At 38.8% G+C, this 19,919-nt stretch overlaps 3 protein-coding genes across 8 annotated transcripts; all 3 read left to right on the top strand.

The window, feature by feature from the left end:
• Positions 1-395: 395 nt before the first annotated feature.
• On the top strand, positions 396-8,012 carry LOC122084307. 6 transcript variants are annotated; one of them, XR_006141867.1, is made up of 9 exons: positions 396-589; positions 1,069-2,274; positions 2,358-2,448; positions 2,657-2,814; positions 2,909-2,960; positions 4,676-4,755; positions 4,866-4,959; positions 5,159-6,863; positions 7,210-8,012. XR_006141867.1 is itself a non-coding variant. In XM_042652443.1 (7 exons), the coding sequence occupies exons 1-7, from the start codon at positions 1,096-1,098 to the stop codon at positions 5,764-5,766; spliced, it is 2,262 nt and encodes a 753-aa protein (XP_042508377.1). In that variant the 5' UTR covers positions 396-1,095; the 3' UTR covers positions 5,767-6,987. The 6 variants fall into 6 exon arrangements, 1 of the variants encoding a protein (XP_042508377.1); XR_006141868.1 differs by having other exon boundaries at positions 1,054-2,274; XR_006141869.1 differs by having other exon boundaries at positions 396-952.
• A 3,225-nt stretch (positions 8,013-11,237) lies between these two features.
• On the top strand, positions 11,238-12,810 carry LOC122083471 (myb-related protein 308-like). The gene is made up of 2 exons (XM_042651291.1): positions 11,238-11,423; positions 11,801-12,810. Exons 1-2 carry the CDS (start codon positions 11,291-11,293, stop codon positions 12,523-12,525), a joined length of 858 nt encoding a protein of 285 aa, XP_042507225.1. The 5' UTR covers positions 11,238-11,290; the 3' UTR covers positions 12,526-12,810.
• A 4,304-nt stretch (positions 12,811-17,114) lies between these two features.
• Positions 17,115-19,713, top strand: LOC122084518 (pyridoxine/pyridoxamine 5'-phosphate oxidase 2). Its single transcript, XM_042652819.1, has 7 exons — positions 17,115-17,311; positions 17,520-17,569; positions 17,640-17,697; positions 17,822-17,854; positions 18,064-18,159; positions 19,156-19,323; positions 19,419-19,713. The coding sequence occupies exons 1-7, from the start codon at positions 17,207-17,209 to the stop codon at positions 19,515-19,517; spliced, it is 609 nt and encodes a 202-aa protein (XP_042508753.1). The 5' UTR covers positions 17,115-17,206; the 3' UTR covers positions 19,518-19,713.
• The last annotated feature ends 206 nt before the right edge of the window (positions 19,714-19,919 follow it).

The following is a 19,919-nucleotide window of genomic DNA, read 5'->3' as shown; positions in this document are numbered from 1 at the left end:
GGAGGGTGATAAACACATAAATTCAAAAAATGCCTTTTTTGTAAGTATACATAGATCACTCACTATTTTTTATCGAAAAAGAACTTTATACGTCTAACATTCCGGCCTCTACACACAGCCCCTCTCGGCAATGAAGAGTCGCCCATGCCTCCTGAAAATAAAGGTTGTGTGTAAATGTGAGAAGCTATGATCAAGAGATACAAACTCTGGCCGATTCAGATTGAGATCAGACTCAAATCAACTGATCCGATCCGATTTTTCAAACTCTGCATGATACCGATACATTGCACCATGCATGGTAGAGTCTTGAACAAGAGAGTTGTGATTGGATGAGATTTAGGCTTTATAAGGCCTCTGGGGAAGTGGACTGCGCACACATAACACTTCTATTCCCGAAAACCCCTTTATCGAGCTTTCTCTTCACGAATTGCGAGGCTTTGTTTTTTTTTTAAAATAAATTTGACCAGACTCTTTTAAATTTAACTTTTAACGTCTTTATTAACTAGTTGGGATTAGAAGCGAGCGCTGGCTGGAAGTCTCATGGATGAATGGATTTTTTTGGGTTTCACGAAGATTTAATGGAAACCAGGTAGGAGAGGCCTATCTTGAAATTACCCTTTTGTTTACTTTGACTATTTCTCCTTTGGAATTTTGGTTGTTGGGTTCTTGTGTGTTGTCGAATTATCTCTCCCGTTCTCATTCATTTCTTCAAGTTCTATGCTTGATTGTTTCACCGTGTTAGTCTTTTGTTCTTATTATGTGTTTTTGATCTGCGTGGACTTGTTGAGTTTTGATGGAGATCGGGGACTTGTTACAACTTAGGGTTTACTGGACTTTGTCAAGCCTTCTTTTTTTCCCCCGAAATGCGATTTTGTTGGCTGGTAGAGGCCAGCTTCAATGGGATTGGATTGTGATCTGTGTCGGGTGTTTTATTCCTTACGTTTATAGTATGGTGAACGACTGATCTTGGGTACTTTTTTTTTTTTTTTTTTTGGTGCTTCTCTTTTGTGTTTTTTTTGCTCAATTTTGGACATTGACTGGGGATTTAAAAAGATTTCTCTTGAGTAGATTTTCATGGGTTGAACTTGAGGAATCATGGGGAGTTGCAGCGAAGAGGCAGAGGATCGATTCTTCGAATCCCGAGAGGAGCTCGCGTCCTTGTATGATTCGGGATCGGATCGCCGCGACAGTTTTGACTCCAGTTCCGGGCCCGTGAATGGGGTCTGTGATAGTTTCCAATACGAAGTTTGGGTTAAGATCCCAGAAAGCATTCGTGACCGCCGGAATAAGTTCCTGAAACGGATGGGTTTAAATTTAGATTGCACCCCAGTGGATGATTCCGATGATGTCTCCCTTAACCGCGTAGTGGGAACAGATAGAATCACAGAGAGCAGTGGGGCTGTGCTGGGAAGTTCTGATTTTGAAGATGGGTTTCAGTCGAGTCGGTCTTCCATCTCTTGCTGGTCCAATGGCGCTACTGATTTTTCTGAAGATGGGATCTCGGCTGAGAATTTTGTTTGTAAAATCAAGAACTTAGATGATGGAACAGAGTTCATCGTGGATGAATTAGGACAGGATGGGATGCTGAGCAGACTTCGTGAAGTCGGTTCAAATCGACTGGTTACCGTGGAAGAGTTTGAGAAAACTCTCTGGTTATCCCCTCTGGTGCAGCAATTTATGAGGAGAGAAGTTGTAGAGACAATCAATTTAGTGGATAAGGCGAAGAGTGTTAAGAGGGGATGGTTAAGGAGATTGGTCTCCATGTCCCGCCTTGTGAGTAGGCAAGGAGATGGTGGCGATTCCCAGCCCGACTATGCTAAGTCTTCTTTGGCAAGTAGGGTTCAGAGGGTCAAGGTTCGTCCTTATAGGAAGCGGTCGAAGGAGCTCTCTGCTCTTTATATGGGACAAGAAATATGTGCTCACGAGGGTTCAATATGGACAATGAAGTTTAGTCTTGATGGGCAGTGTCTAGCAAGTGCTGGTGAAGATGGGGTTGTCCGTGTTTGGCAGGTGATTGAGTCTGAGAGACCAAATGAAGATGGCATTCTGGATATTGGTCCCTCATTTGTATACTTTACCATCAATCACTCTTCCGAGTTGGTTCCCCTTTTTGTGGATAAAGAGAAACTGGGTAAATTCAAGACTCTAAGGAAAACATCAGACACAGCCTGTGTCATCTTACCGCCAAAGGACTTTCGTCTGTCTGAAAAACCACTCCATGAGTTTCATGGGCACAGTGGTGAAGTCTTGGATCTGTCATGGTCAAAGGACAAGGTAGCGGTTTTGACAGAAGCAGCTATAAAAAACCCTGTATTTTTCTTGATTACTCATTTTTTTCCTTCTATTGAATTGTGCAGTATCTGCTTTCGTCCTCCGTGGATAAAACTGTTCGATTGTGGCAAGTGGGATTTGATGGATGCCTCAAGGTCTTCTTTCACAATAATTATGGTATGCATCAATTATAATGACAACAACATAATAGTAATATTAGTAATTAAGATGATGATGATGTTGATGATGATGATTTATGTCTATCTGACATCTATGTAGTTAGTACATTCTATTTAAGTTGTTTGGGTTCGTTAAATTATGGGCTTGATCTTCTCTGCCTTTTAATTTAGAAGTACCTTTAATTGATCCAATTGTTGTTTTGCAGTGACATGTGTTCAGTTCAACCCTGTTAACAATAATTACTTCATTAGTGGCTCAATAGATGGAAAAGTCCGGATCTGGGAAATTCCTGGTTGTCAAGTTGTTGACTGGACGGATATAAGAGAAATAGTCACTGCTGTGTGCTATCACCCTGATGGACAGGTTTGTTGATTTTATATGTTATCTTGTCTAAATGAGATGTTGCCTCAGGTATCTCAGGGTTTGGGTAAATAATATTTGTAGTTTAACTGTGCAGGGAGGGATTGTTGGATCCATGACTGGAAATTGTCGATTTTATGATGCATCAGGTATGTGTACCTGCACCTCAACATCTTCCTTTCCTCAGAAAATTACTGCCATTACATCCAGTGATGCTCTTTCAGATATCCACTAGACCTGTGTTACCTTTATGATATTTTGTGCACACTAGGGTATTTTGGCTTCTCAGGCAGAAACATTTATGTCCAAATTGGTGCCAGATATTGTATAGATGACGTGTCTTTATATTTTACTCCATTGATAGTTTTCAGGCGTATTGGTTGTCATTATGTTTGGTTCTTCATACTACATAAATATTTGTCGCAAGTTGTTTTGATGCTCTTAGAAACAGCTTTATGAACATTTGAAGTTTTCATTCCCTAGAGGACTACAAAATTTTAGTTTTATGAAGGCTTCTACTAATACCATAGTGTCAACAGTCAGGTTATTACCTGTTTGAGACTTGTGCTGGAAATGTTGACCTATATCCTTTTCTCCTCATTCATTCATGTAATCATTTATGTGTCTTGCAATCAGGTGAAACCAGTTTGCTACTTGACTTAGCCACTTAGGTAGACTGATTCTTCAAGGGCTGATATTGCCTAGTTTACTAATTAGATCTAACAGCTAAGGTTGCTCAGATCTTATTTGTTATAGCTAGAATTTAAGAAGAAACATTTCAGATTTCAATAATTAGCTTTAAAGATAAAATTCAGAAATAAAAAATAACTTAAATATCAAATCAGTGAGGTGGATTGAAAAAGAGAAATTGGTGATCAATGGGTGGTGTAAGAGATGAAGTGGGAAAGGTAAATCTTAAAATATAGGATCTAAGATTAACATGCTATGGAAGGAAGGAGGGAAGAGAGGAGATAAAATCTGTTGTTCTGTCTCAATAATGAAGAGAAGAATTAACAGGAAAGATGGGTGAGAAATTGACAGTGGTGAGGGGGTTAGTACATATTTATAGAAATAAAGAAAAACAAATTTTTGTTCAACGGGGATCCCGACAATGAACTAACTTTTTCTAATAAGGTAGGACTCTAATTCCCTGAAAACAACCTATAACAAACAAACCCATATTTCTAATAAGGTAAGACTCTTTGTGTTTTCCATACATTTTTGCTGCCACATAGTCCAAGCTTGAAGTAGTCTTTTATACAGGGGAAATTGATTAGCTACCGCTACGTAACTGTGACAACAATTTTTACTGTTACCACTTAGAAATTGTTTTTTACTTGCGTTATGATTTTTGTTGGTAAAGCCTCATTCTTGGTTAACAACAGCATCAATTCATATTCTTTGATAGTCCTAGCAATTTATTATATGATGCTGTTTATATGTATTACTTCACTTCTTTTCTTTGTTTCTGGGGTAATAAATCACCATTAAAAAAAAAAAAAAAGAAAAGAGGTCATGAGTGAGCAAAACTAATATGTTTGCTGGTATGTTGTCTTATTTGGGTTGATATAAATTATTGCAGGGAAGAGCTCTAGGAGTTGGAAGTCTGTTTTTACCTTTCACAAAACCTTACTAAATCTTTGTGATAGGATTTATAGCATTTTTTTTTTTAATTAAATTATGTTGAGGGGTATTTCCATACTGCAGATTGGCCATAGAAAAGAACAAGGCCAAATATCCATTATAGTACTGGAGTTTTAATTCATCTCGATGTTTTTATGCCTAGGAATAGTTATTTTTTATTTTTGATGAAGAGAATTTTGCCCCGCCTAGTGATTTCTGGTTTGCATTTTGAATGGATCAGATAATCTTTTGCAACTGGATGATCAAATACGTTTACAGGGTAAAAAGAAGTCACCTTGGAAAAGGATCACTGGCTTTCAGGTAGCGGTCCCTCCTTTATCTTATTTCCCCCTCGTTTTTACCTTGACTGTCTTGATTTTCTGGACATCTTAGCAAGCATGTAATTTTGTGCTACATTTTTTGCCTTTTAGTTCTCCCCAAGTGATCCTAGCAAAGTAATGGTCACCTCTGCTGATTCACAAGTTCGAATTCTTCATGGACTTGATGTGGTCTGCAAATTCAGGGGTGAGCATTTAGTCCTTCATTTTGTTGTAGAATTTATTGAGCTACCCTATAAAATTTTTGTGGTGATCCACACTATTTACTGCAATGTTGGTGTCCCGCATGCAGCATGCAAGTGATGTGATTTTCAAGTTACTTGATGTAAAAATTGTAGCATGTGTAGCTTGAATATTAACAAGTTTTTGACATTTCCATCTTGCAGGTCTTCGAAATGTGGGGAGCCAAGTATCTGCATCTTTCACTGCAGATGGGAAGCTTATTATCTCAGCTAGTGAGGATTCTAATGTTTATGTTTGGAACAATGATAGGCAGGATGGACCCGCATCCTCCCAGTCAAAAAGTATTTGGTCTTGTGAGCACTTCTTTTCTGGCAATGCATCTGTTGCTGTACCTTGGTGTGGCTTGAGATCTGGGGATGCAGTTGGCTCAACTGTTTCTGACACACTTCCATCTCCTAAAAAATTTGGGGCTCCACCAGCTACTAAGACAGCAAATGGGTGGTTGCATTGCCAGTCGGACAAGAATCCGTGCAATGTCCTCCCAATGCCTTCACCTGATCATTTCTCTCTGAGCCATGGATTCTTTTCAGAGGCTTTGCCAAAGGGCTCTGCCACATGGCCTGAGGAGAAGCTTCCTGTGTCACGCTCACTGTCCATGCCATCGACAGTGTGTAAATCTCAATACAAATTTCTAAAAACTTCCTGCCAGAGCAAACTCAATTCTCATGCATGGGGTCTGGTGATCGTAACTGCAGGCTGGGATGGACGTATCCGATCCTTCCTCAATTATGGGTTGCCGGTTCGTCTTTGAAACAGTATAGGCTCAGGGTGGCTTTTGGAGAGAGTTTTGCTGCGGGGCATTTCAACATACGTTGTTGCCCCTTTCCTTGCTCTGGATGCTGCAGATATTTCAATGGTCAGCCCAACACGTGAAAGAAATGATACGTTGTGCTGCCTTGTCAAGTTGTGATAGGGTGTTTGTGGGAGGCTCATTTCTAAATTTTATCAGCATCCATTGCCTCAGCAGATACAAGTTTGGTACTTCACGGGCATGTGAAATGTAGAGAAGTTTTGAGAAATGTAGAGAAGTTGTGACAGGGTGTTTGTGGGAGGCTCATTTCTAAATTTTATCAGCATCCATTGCCCCAGCAGATACAGATTTGGTACTTCACGGGCATGTGAAATGTAGAGAAGTTTTGAGAAACTGGGATTCTCTGTTTGGGGCCCTTGAATAGGTTTTATACCATGGTCTAATTAGACCCTGACAGAGTGACAAGTGGTGAGTTATACATGGTTGTGTTGTAGGGAGGGCCTGGAGATGAGAAGAGGCCAGGTTTTGTTCATCTGGATTTAGAAATCCGGTTTAATTATACGATTCTTTTATTTGTTTGGTGGAGGGGAGGTGGTTGCTGCCTGAAGCCAAGGAAGGTTCAGTGGAGATATATATGTGCATATTGAATAATTAGGTATATTTATGGAGCACTTGTTTATTAAGAATAGCGAAGAGGGCACCGGTGGTGGATGGAATACATTGATGGGAGATATAATCAAGAATGTGCACCTTTCATGATATTGTTGGCTGGTCCGACTGGTTTTGCGAAATTTGGATCTAGTTCTTCCAGATCTTGCGCATGGTGGTAGCAGGCATCTGGAGTGGGTGGAGTAGTCTCTTTGGAAAGTGAGTGGGCTTCTGGACTTCTGGTAGTTAATGTGGGTCACCTTATCTGGAATACACAGATAATCGAAGTCTGGGAAACCAGTTCCTGTGTCGCTTTCCTGTTTCGTGTGCTGCCCGTTGCTTCTGGTCCAAATGGTCCAGCAGAGATGCAGCGTCAGCTGTACCCTCTCTACACGCAAGGCTGACTGTCCTGAATTGGTAGTTCCCACATTTTGTCTATCACTAATTAGGTCCGCTTGTTATAGTTTATATTATCAATTTTAGTACGTATTTATACATTGCTGTAATTTACTTTCGAAAGAAAATTGTACACAAAGGCAGCATTCCAGCAATATGAATTTTATCTACTTTAAAGTGGTGGTTGTTGCCTCTCTTTAGTCATAGATCACCATTCAGACTTGGGTTGGTGACATTGATTCTCTGATGTTCATTAGCCTCCCATTTGGTTGTATGAAAGAATTTAGAGTACTGGGTTCTTGATTGGAGACAGTTGCGAGCCAGTTTTCTTTTCTCCTGCTTCTGGATTAGATGGGTTGTGAGAGGATGCTGATAGTTTGATTTGTTCTGATTTTGCAGCCCATGCCATGCACTGTACAGGGATGATAATGGGCAAGCGGATTGAGATCCTTAGGTTCAATCTCGCTGATTTAATTCACATTGGCATCTCTTGCTGCTTTCCTGCGACTGGCGGGGCAGTGAAGCAAAGTTGTCACTGGAGCTTGGCCATCTTCCCATTTTAAAATACTACGCAGGTATGGGTTTGGAAAGAAGAACTAAACTGCGTCTGATGCTGATATTCTTGGTTCCCCAAGTCTTGCATCTGGCACTAGTCTTCTGCATAGGGCTTGGACCTTTGATCATAAGCATCAGAGACACCTGGGGTTGCTTAATCACCTCACTCTCATACACACCGTAGTGGCTAATGGGAAAGCTCACCCCTGCCTGCAAGACGAGAAAGCCCTCTTTTGCATCACATGAATTGAAATGCAAGAGGTTTGAAAGTGAATGAGTTGCTAGTCGTATAATATTATTCCTGCCAGACTTGAATCTGACGAAAACGGTTTGGAAAATTTTCCACACTTTTGCCAAAGGAAATCAACCATGAAAACTACCAAATTTTCTTCAAAGCAAGCAGCTGGGTATGAGAAATCTCTTGAAGGTATATTGCATTGTGGCATACCATATTCCACTAACTTCATTCTGGTTGTTGGGCAGGCAATTGCGTAGCTGGGCAGAGAAAAATTATTCTGTGGTAGAATGTTAAATAAGATGGGAGTTTCTATCAAAACTTCTGTTAAGAAGTCCCTCTCACTTGTATTCGACATATCAAACAATTAAAGAGTAGATTTTCAAGCTAAAACATATTTTTGGTTAGACAATGTCAAAATCTAATGTGACATATACTTGTTTGCTTTTTTCTCCTGCACGTTAAGGAATGATTTGGTCATTAAAGGTGTTGGATGGAGCGAACCCTAAGGAGTAGCGGAGTTGGCAAGGGATCTTCACTTTAGAAAGCGTGTGGTTTGGGGTTCTACTTCTCTTACCTTCTTGGGGCCACCAGCATAGAGGTGTTTGGTACTCTTCTATGTGTTCGGTGAAAGTTGAATGGTTTTCATTCAACCCTAATATGACATAGTCTATATGATTGTGGGGTTAGTATGAGTCTTTGAGACTAGTTAGCTGAAGGCTTAGATACCTTCCTCCAAAAAAAAAAAAAAAAGTAGATCAACCATATATATGGCTCTTCTTGGGGTACTATGATCATATTGCATCGAAAACCGAACAAAATCAAAACCAAGTTGATAAGAAATAAAAATCAACTTGAAACTTGTAATTTTTATTTATTTATTATTATTATTTTTTTTTTTAAATTATTCTATACATTTGCAACAAATGGAAAATCAAACGAAATTGAAATCAACTCAACAACTGATCGATAAAAGAAATTGAAACTGAAATTTTCTTATTGGTTTCCCATTCCCACACTGAAATCGAATCAAACTGACTTTCTTTTGTTGTTACAGATTGAAACCCACTAGAGTAAGGTGGCAAATTTGACTGATATTTAAGAATCGACTTAGATTAACGACATATCAAATTTCAACATCAAATTCAATTATTTTGCCGGTACTCTGTTCAATGTATGTGCACATAATCCATTATATATAGTTCCATGCTCCCTCTTTGTAATTATAAACTCTTAATGGTTTGTCATGCAGTACGAATAACTTCGATTTGATTGGAACTTGACATATGAATTGGGACCCTGGGATCTTTTCGTCCATGAAATTTTAGCCCTAACTTAATTGTCAAAGTGGTGGAAATGATATATGATTTACAAAAAAATTGATATATGATTAGAAAAATCTAATGTTACCAAGTGTTGATAATAAGTTAAAACCATTAGGTTTGTTGGCTTATTTGCAACTTGGCAATAATTTTTTTTTTGATAGAAACTTGAGAATATCTATTTGCTACAAACTTTACGATTAGTTAATCTGTCTTTATATTGATATTAACCTAATTTGACACTTCCAAATATTAAAATATTATTTTTTTGAAAAAAGAAGAAAATTGTATGCTCTACTGACCAGAGGTAGTCCAGAGCAATCAAGCGCCAAAATCTCCCCCTATTGTTTGAATTGCTTGAAATGCCCCACATGAATGTCAGTCCTTTTGATTCTATCCTCTGCCGTCCAAATGTTCTTCCCCTTTTGAAAAAAAATATATAAAGTGGAGTGTCGAAGAACACAATGCGCATTAACAAAATGGAAAAATCTCACTATAATTAAAGTTGGTAGAAATTCCCCTTTCTAGTATTACACATTTCTTTTTTCAATAATAGAAATTCCATCGCTTCACATACATATTTTAAAAGTATGCAAGACAATATTAGCTCTTCAAAATAACATAACGATAAGTTATTTTAAAAATTATTTTTTACGGAACTTGAAAATAAGACAAAAGACAATCAAAAGAAATTATGATCTCACTTCACCAGTTTGGTATGAGCTCTAAGGGAAAGGGAAAAGAAAACTTCATACTACAGGGTGATCAACTTCCATCTAGCCAACAGCTGGAATGACCTATCATCAACACATGACATAAATGGGTGATAGAGTAAAAGGTTGTTTCCTTTGACGCAACTCCAAGACCAATTTATTCCAATGTAAATAAGTGTTTGCCACTCACGTCCTCTCGTCCAAAAAGAGACTATAGTTGCTAAATAAATACTAGGATTTGACTCACAAATGGACATTATTTGATCAAACGATAGTCTCTTGAGGGTAGTTTCCAAACCTGATGTAAACATGGATTGGTATTCAAAAAGATAAAGGTACTTTCTCATAATTCCACTTCATGTCCTAAAAATTCAAAAAGACTTGTTGGCAATGGCGGGCTGGGTTCCTTACAAAAGAAAGGAAAATGTCAAGTGAAGTTTCTAAAAGTAATTTTCTGATGCTCATTTAGGCTATATTTGAAAGGTAAGAAAAGAAAATAGTAGAGATTTTTTCTTCCGGTAAGAAAAATTGTAGAGATTAGTTTTTGGCAAATAAGAGAACTAATTAAAGAATATTTCTAGAAGTGAAAAAAAAAATTCTTTCTAATTTTTTTCCCCCACATTGTATAATTAGACTCACAGTGATGTTTTACTAGTCACTTTGTATTGGCATGAATGAATGAATCTCATCACACCTTTGTATGAACTTGAATCCTAACCATCACATCTCCTTAGCACACATCCCACAGCTGACAGCCATCAACATGTACCCCAAGTGTCTTCTAACCATTGGATGCATGCTGGGGATGGTGTGCTAGAGAGGATCGACTTCCTATATTTTTATGAGAGAGAGAGAATTCATTAGAGAATATTCTATGGAAAATTTTAAGTGCTATCTGTTTCATGGTCTCTTCCTGGTTTTTCACAGTGTGGGAAGAGAGAAAATTCATTAGAGAATATTTTAGTGGAAAATTTTTCATGGTATCTTATTCATATTCTTCCTGGTTATTCCCCATCCATGAGAGAGAGAGAGAGAGAGAGAGAGAGAGAGAGAGAGAGAGACTTCATCCTCTTGTGAGGAGGACCTTCCTTGTATGCATGGCACAAAAATACAAAAAGAAAGCCAGGACTTACTCAAGCTCAAATTTCAAACGTGACAAGGGTGTTTTTGATATTTTGTCTTAATTAGAACGATCGGTCTCCATGCAATCCAAGCCGTGCACGCGATAATGGATGTATTCTTTAAAAGATTTATTAAAAATGAGGTCTCCATTCAGAGGTGAAGAAGAGAGAGAGAGAGAGAGAGAGAGAGAGAGAGAGAGAAGGGCAGATAGATGGTGATGAAGAAGGGTCGTTGGGCATCACCTTGTCTACCAAAAGTCTAGAGCTCTTTCCTCGAATAACCTTTGGAGATGGAAAGAAAATCCAATGCATAATTACTTTGGACAATTATGTGATTGCCAATTGTGCCAACACGTTTAGTATTCTTAAATAAATATATTCACAGAGTTACAGTTTCTAATGGTTTTAAAAGGGTCAAAAGGTTGTGACATTTTATGCTCATTTGAGCATCTCTCCCTCTCTGTTCTTCTGCTACTTCCCCCCCCCCCCCCCCCCCCCTTGGAGGATAAGATTTGCAGAGAAGAGGTAAGGGAGATGGGTAGAGCACCTTGTTGCTCTAAAGTTGGTTTACACAGAGGTCCATGGACTGCAAGGGAGGATACATTGCTCACTAAGTATATCCAAGCTCATGGCGAAGGCCACTGGAGATCTCTCCCTAAAAAAGCAGGTATCTTTGTTTCCTAAATTTCAAGGCCTCAACTTCTTAAACTTCAACCTGGTTATCACTTATCTTTGGTCCCTAACAATCATGATCTGACCCACCAAACTCTCTCTCTCTCTCTCTCTCTCTCTCTCTCTCTCACACACACACACACACACACATCACTTTCATGTTCCTCATTCACTTACCATCCCCACCATTACCATTCCCATGCTTCGATCAATTATTTGTTCTGATATTAATTGGTGGTGGTGGTGATGGCTATATTGATGGGTCAAAGATGGTTAAAGGAGGAACTGCATCTGGGCTCTTGTTAGTCACTTATTTGCTCTTCATATTTAAAGACTCACAAAGCTTATTTGTCGTTTACTTTTCCATCAAAGGGCTTCTCAGATGTGGAAAGAGTTGCAGACTAAGATGGATGAATTACTTGAGACCTGATATCAAGAGAGGGAACATCAGCCCAGACGAGGAGGATCTCATCATCAGACTCCATTCACTTCTGGGCAACCGATGGTCTTTAATTGCAGGAAGATTGCCTGGTCGAACTGATAACGAGATCAAGAACTACTGGAATACCCATCTCAGAAAAAAGATCAAGAACCAGGGGACTGATCCTAGTGCCCAGCAGAAAACAAAACGTGAACCCAGAAAGAGAAAGACCAGCAACAACAATGGCAGCAACAAGAAGCAAAAACAGAGCAAAAACAGGGGTAGAGCAAATAATGGAGGAGGTGATCAGATTCATCAGACACAGACGAAAATCCATCTCCCAAAGCCCATCAGGGTCACATCTCTGTCGATGACAAGGAACAACAGTTTCGAGAGTGGATCTTCCAGTAGTTATAATGGAGTAATTGAAAGTGATAATGGAGTTATTGGCACAGAAGTAGTAGAATTCCAATTCCCATGGTCTTCATCTGATCTCAACGAAGACATTGTGATTGGTTGTGGTCTAGGATGCGAATCTGATCCAGTTCCCACAAGGGAGAACATGTTTGAGAAGCTGTACGAGGAGTATCTACAACTCCTCAAGAAAAAGGAAGAAGAAGAAGAAGAGAAGGATCTGTTACAGTTAGATTCCTTTGCAGAATCCTTATGGGTCTGATGAAAAAGTAGTAGAAGGATTAAGAACATCAACACAAGACTACAAAGCCATGATTGAGTTTGAGACTTTTACTTTCCAAAACTGTTGCAGTCATGTGCTCACCTTCTCTTCCCCACAACCAAAACTCAAACCACGTTATATTTCTTAGGGTATTGTATGTAATATTGTAATGTCACTATGTACCAGTCTTTATCTGCACATACTGTCAAGTTTTAGTTAAGATTCTAGACAGAGTTGGTCTGTGTTTTAAAATTTCAATATATATATATATATATATATATTTTTATGGGGGATGAATTATTGGTCCAACGATAAATGTATAAATGTTTGCGATTTGGTGATCAAGCAGTCAAAACAGTCTCTCAACAACATTCTTGGGGTAAGACTCTGTAGTTCTCACCGCAACCTTGCACAAGTGGAAGCCTTGTGCATCAGATACACTCTTTTCATTTTTTTTATAGAAAAAAAAAAAATGATTGATTAGGCTTTAAACGGGTTAATTGGCCAATCCAACTTTGAACTGTCCTTAAACGAACCATAAATAGGCAATAATGGGGCTAAATAGACTTGAACAGGTTAATCAATGGAACACAATATTTGGTCAATCTTGGTTGGGGACTGTGGAGCCACTACAATGCATCAGAAATGCTTCATTATTATTCAGTCGATGCTTGGGCCTGACAGGTTTAGTAATCAATTGGGTCGATCTCATGCTTGACCCAGTCACTTCAGGTTGGATCTATCAGTGTCGGCTAACTTTCGACACCCTGACTCTTAACTAGGCTTTATACATGATTCAATGATTCAAGGAATCAGGGATAGATTGGTTGATTCCAATCAGACCGATTTCAATCCTGAGTCCAATGGACTCGAGTCAGTTGATCCAATGTATTTCTGTAGGGTGGAGACTATGGATTTACAATGCTGATCAGATTGAATGATCGATCGATTCTGACTGATTTGGATCAGAATCAGATGAGGTTGAGCCTGATTGGATCGATCTTTGTATTGAAACAAAGATCCAAATCGGAAGCCAATCAATCCAAATCATGATTTCATGTTTATGAACCCTAGTTCAGTCTGATTCTGATCCAATGGATGAAAAGCGATCCCATCCCTGGTCCAATACTCTTGAACCATGGCCCTGATGGCTTCTTTTGTTTGTCCTTGATTCTAAAGTAGTACGGGTTCGGGTCATCATATGGTGGCCGGGTAACAGACCTGATGGGCCTCCTAGCATTGATCTAATGTGTTCTTACGGATTACAATTAAATGGGGAGATGGGCTCCATCACCCGTGTCCTTTCTTGGTAGAAGTCCCATCACCCATGCCACCCCTTTAATTAGGTTCGTCTCTATGCATTTATGGCGTGGCGTTCAGTTTGGGCCTTCGTTTCACCATATCATCCCAATCCGGCCCAGCTCGTCAGGAGACTGAAGGACAGCCATCCAATCTTAGTGACATTATGACATTATAAGAAGCTAATCGGGTTGGTGGTGGTGGGGTGTGAGGGTATCAATATCAAAACAAAATTATTTATCGAATCGAATTGAATCCAATTCGGACTGAATAATCAAATCATTAAATCGAATAAAAGTGAATAAAATAATAAACAAAATAAAAAAAAAAGATGTAAATTAATAGTCGGGTGAATTGACTAAAGATAAGGATAATTCTAACAATGAATTAGGATAATTCTTGAAAATATTAGTGTTAGGGCCAATCAAGATCAGCCTAGTCCTAAATAGCAAAACAAGTTGAGGTTAATCAGGGTCAACCTGGCCGCTAAAGCTCAGGGGATCCAAGGTTGGATTGGGATTTTAAAGAGCCCAGCCTATCCCAACGTTCTTGTAGCCCTAGATTTTCCCCAATTAGAACTACTCCACTGATACAAGATTGGACAAGTATTGACATCGGGCATAAACGATATTGATATGAATCAGCCAATACACCCAATCGAATACCCTTTTTTTGAAACCATAACTAAGAGAGCAGCATGTAGGGAATTGGATTAGTGATTCTGATTTTATCTGGAATCAGTTGAAATTGGTAGCAATTTCCTCGAATCAGGAAAAATGGGCCATAATCAACTTGAACCCTAGAAATTAGCTGATCTTTGAATTGGGTATTAAGAATCAAGCAAAATCAGAAATTGGATCGGACCTAACCCTAAAAATCAATTTTTTGTGCCCCATATCTGTGGTGCAGGGATCGCTGCCGGACAGAAAACTTTGTTCCGATTTTTTGAATCAGAAATCAGGCAGAACAATGGGCCCTGTGCAGGGTGAGTACTTCTCCAATTTTTCATGAGACAACCCATTAACTTCCACCGGGCCCGGCCCAGATGAACTGACTATCATAATCTATGGATGGGGGAGGATGCGTCATTACCAACTTAATTAATAATGTTATTTGGATGGAAGATGATTAATTCATGAATGAAGGGTAGAGTAGCTAGATGAAAACACATGACCAACTATAATTCCTACTTCCCACTTTCCTTCATTCTTTCCTGTGGGGTTTAGCATTTAATTTAGGTTGAATTACTTGCACCAATATGTGGATCCTCCTTCTCCTCGTCCAAGAGAAATAGAGATTCTATCAAGGCCGATGGCCGGTGCTAATTCTAAGGTTGTCTTTGGTATGCATTCTCATAATAGATTCTGGGTCTAGAATGCATTTCTAAACAAGCAATCTATGAGAGACACACCAATGACATGTGAGAATATGGTATCATATTGAAGGACAACAAGGTCATTTTATCTAAAGAGGGAGGTAGACAAAGAGGTGCTATAATGTACCCTACTCATGCGGCTCAAAGAACCTTTTTTTCTAAATGTTAATATTTTACCAAAAACTGTAGGATTGCCATCAGTGTAGGAAAGATACAAATATTTTTTGTGGGGACGTAGCATATGCCTCTTGCCATCCATACTCTTGGAGTTCAGATCCAGTGGGTAATGACTCTTCGCATAAGAGCTTGTAACATGTGTTCTTTTACAAGTGCAAACATCTCTCTAAGCATTCCTAATGATAGTACAGAAGGATATTTATGAAAGCAAAAGAATGAGTGTCATCACAAAACAATATGTGAAGCTATTCAAATAAGGGGTCCATCACTAGATCTCTTCATTGACCATAGAATAATGAAATACACCATCATTTTAAGGGTGTCCCCCATGCACCTCTCCCTAGTAGGCCTCAATGATCGTAATTTAGTCTTTACTGATTAGTAAGGAAAAAGAAGAATGCTCTCTCTGTGTGGCCCCTTCACCAGCGGGGGGCCAATGAGTGGCGGACAAAGGCATCAAAGGGGTGAGGGGTGGATGGGTATTTTGTATTTCACAAGGGGGTCCATCATTTTGTCTCCAGTGTTTGAACATAGGGGCTATACAACTAGGGAGCATTCTTTTCCCTAATTAATAATTAAGAAAAAGAACTTTGTCGGATAAGCGCTCTCATGTGTTTAACTCTCTCCTTTCCATGTAAAAAGGCATCTCTACCCCTTGTTTGAGAAGAGAGAGATAGATAAACACATGGAGCACTCACCGGTCCACACCTCTCTTCCCCGCCCCCAATAAAATGGTCAATGATGCTTTTGTCGATGTTTTCTTGTGAGCTCTCCCAATAGGGGACACATATGAGACGCAATCTCCTACAAGAAACACTTCTCCATAAAATTTAATGTTAGGCTCTAGAAAATCCATCATTCTATTTATCTAATGTTCACTACCGCCACATCAGCCTTCTTTGTGGATCAAATGAGAGGCTGATTGCCGAGCTTGGGCTTGTCCACAATAACTTTGGCCCATATCTATAAAAAAGAACCATCAGCTTTATGGTCCTAATTTTGTCTTTAGAAAATAACAATAATACAAAAATATTTTTTTTGGGGGGGTAAAACCAATAATGCAATTTCATTGTCAAGAAATACGACTTAGCTGTAGCATTTCACTTTGCCATTAGAGCTATTGACTTCGAAGGACATAACCTATTATTTAGTGGTTCATTACAAGTCACTCATCTCAACCTTGTTAGGATTTGGTTTAATTTGATTAAATAATTGTTTGGAACACTAAAGCCCATCCCCAAGGCCTCAAGCCCCATCTATAAAATAAAGTGAGCAAAATTCAATATTATCTATTCATGTGGCAAAATAGATAATCTTGTGATATTTAAAAAAAAAATGGGAGAGAATGCTACCAAATTGCATGGCTTTTGCATTAAGTGAAGCATGAAAGCCAATGAAAATGTGTGTTCAAACATCCAACAAGGAGCAAGATGGTTATTCCAAAAAGACTCAAATCCTCTGCGGTGAGCGGTGAGGGGTGAGCAATGAGTGACAATGAAGATCCAAGGATTGGGAGAACCCTGGCATGCACCCCAACTGTTGGATCCTCACTGTTTTAAAGGATTTTTGTGCTTCAACACCCTTATGTTTCAACAAAAGAGTGCACGATCGGGTAATATTATTTTCTCCTCGAAAAAAAAATAAAACCTTTGTTACAATAATAACTGAGGATTCACCATCATGGTTTTAAAAATCGGATTAGTATATATCCGAGTTTTGAAACCTTGTGTATCGCCGTAGCTATTTTTGGGGGAATTCTTATGACGAAATAGTAGTAGTAGTTGCTTTGTTGTTTTTACCGAAGAAAGGCATCGTGGGATGATATGAGAAATGGCACAGTCGCAGACACAATGGGGGGCGGCAGCGCCTTGGAAGCAGCTCCTTCTCAAAGCAATCGAGTCCAACGCCAACCTCAAGCACTCCTTCCCTCAACTCGTAAGTAACTGCTTCTGACCCTTCCTTCCCTTCTTCATTCTTGTTCTCGAATTCAATCCTGTTCTGGAAAATTAGTTCATCCCTCTTTTCATGTTTAAACAAGTTTCTTTCCATTTTATCTTTTTGTTGTTGTTCTTCTTTTTCTGATAATATAGATTAATAAGATTTTCTTTGGGGTTCTATTGATTCGTCAATTCTGGGTTTTCAGGCAACTGTCCGATCTAATGGTAGACCTGCCAATCGCACTGTTGTTTTCAGGTCTATGTCTTTCCGCCTGGAATAAATTTTTTTTTTTTTTATTAGCTCAATGGGTTCAATGATCTTTCAGAGGATTCCTAGAAGGAACTGACAAGATTCAAATAAACACGGACGGCCGTAGCCGCAAGGTTATCTTCATTAATTCCATGATTTTACTGGTTCTGCTATTGTTCTCCCCCCTTGCTTGAAGAGTTCCCTTTTTCAATTACTATTAACTATAAATGAAATTGTGTTTTGTATCAACCTCTGCAGATCGATGATCTTAAGCACTGTCCTTTTGCTGAGGTAAATTGACTCTAAAACTGAGGTATAACGTATACCCGTTTACACCTTTTGTTCTTTCTTCCTAAACTATGATCCTTTCTTTTCTTTTCTTTTTTTTTTTTTTTTTTTCATTCGTGAATTTGTTTTGTTGTGATGCCCTTAAATTTTTTTTTGTACCTGGTTGTGGTGTTGGGGTTTATTTATTTGGTGTTCAAATTCTGTGATTGTAGATATGTTGGTATTTCACGGACTCATGGGAGCAGTTCAGGATCAATGGAGCGATTGATGTCATTGATGGGTCAAATACTGATCCTGTTAAGCTTCAGGTAAGAATGGAAGCTTTGCATAATCTACTGAACACTTCATTCCTGATGTTAGATTGAGTAGGCATGTAACCGAGTTCCAACCCCCCCCCCCCCGGGGCAAAATCAACATGAGGTTTCAAGAACTTCCAGAGCTAACAGTCCTACATAAGTTATTTTTCATACCTCATCTCTTATTTAAATTAGAGCCACAGAAATGTTGCACTTGGATAAAACACAGAAGAATCTTATATTTTGTATATACAAAATCACTTCAAAAGGATTACAACCCTTCTCCAATTATTCGAAGGCGGGGAAGAAGAAGAGGAAAACTTCTACATAATCATATACATCACAATGTAAGCATAATAAGTCATCTGTAGATTTAATTATCCCAGAGTATGATAATCTTACTGAACTTGAAGATGTCTCTGCCTATTTAATCATTGATATAAATTTCTTGGTTGTTCCTGTGTTTTACTTCTTTCCAGTAACTTGCAACATGCTGTGATAGGAGACAATTGATCTGTACTAATAATGACTCTTGAGCTATCGATATAGAGATTCATCATTAACCTTTTAGGTAAGACTGTTGGTGAGCCAAAGACATCAGTGCATGCAGGTTAGACGATAAAGAGTGACGGTCGATTCAGACCTCAAAACAGTGAAAATTGGCTCAACCAGGTTGGGTACCTGGTTTATGCTGGTTACCACATAACAGGTTGAGCTGGCTGATGGTCATCCTCATGATTACCTGTAATATGATATTCAATATGTAATTGCCAAGTACTCTATAGTTGGAATTGTGTAAGTCCTCTGTGCTAGGCTTATCATACATTGAGGTTATATTCAAAGATTTTGGATGTATATCCCTGCCTATCCCTCTGTTGATTTCTGAAGGCTTTTATACTCTAATAGACAAAACCGTTCCTTTTTGCCTATTAATACTTGGTTTTCACTGTTACTTGCATTTCAGTTCTTAATATTTTTTTCCCCGACTCAATTAAATTCATCATGCAGCAAAGGGAAAAGGCTTGGTTTGCTAGTTCTCTGAAGTCGAGGCAGCAGTACTTGGGGCCTAGCCCAGGTCTTCCATGTCTCAGTGAAGAATCACCCAAAGTGTCTCCTTTAGATCCATCTGCTGGCCCTCTCGGTGCATATTGCCTTTTGGTTTTGGACCCAGAGGAGGTTTGCTAGTTTTCAGCCTTTCTACTCTTATTGTTTCAATTTGATCCCGTTATCCATTCCTTTTATATATTTATGGTGATTTATCTTTCCTGCAGGTTGATTATGTGAACCTCAAGAGTAATGATAGGCTGTTATTCAAGTCTGAACAACGTGATGAAAGGAAATCTTGGATTTCTGAGAAAATTAACCCATAAACTTTGCTTTATGATCCACTATCACAAGATTTACCATGCCTTCTATCTACATATCAATTACTCAATTTTGGATTATTTGGATAAGGTCCTAAAAGGGCATTCAAATTTGTTTAGTTGTCTTTGTACCTAGAGTTTCCCAGTTGGAAACACTGGAATTTTTAATCAGGAAATCTTTTTTGGCCATTGGCGAACTCTATTGTTTGTGAACAACAAAGCTTTATGCACTCTTCATAGGAGAAGGTTGGGCTTTTAACAGAAGAAATATTGTTCTTGGAAGCAGCCAAGACCCCGCTATTGGTTGATTGGCAATTCTTACCGGTTGCAGTTGCATTTTTAGAGATTTAGTCCAATGGCGATCTCTAGAGGAATAACGTTTAGGCTCTTTGATCCCACCCATGAATG

The sequence above is a fragment of the Macadamia integrifolia genome, chromosome 7, assembly GCF_013358625.1.
Source record: "Macadamia integrifolia cultivar HAES 741 chromosome 7, SCU_Mint_v3, whole genome shotgun sequence".
NCBI classification, from domain to species: domain Eukaryota; kingdom Viridiplantae; phylum Streptophyta; class Magnoliopsida; order Proteales; family Proteaceae; genus Macadamia; species Macadamia integrifolia.
Note: the sequence above shows the minus strand (reverse complement) of the source record. Positions and strands in the feature narration are given on the sequence as shown.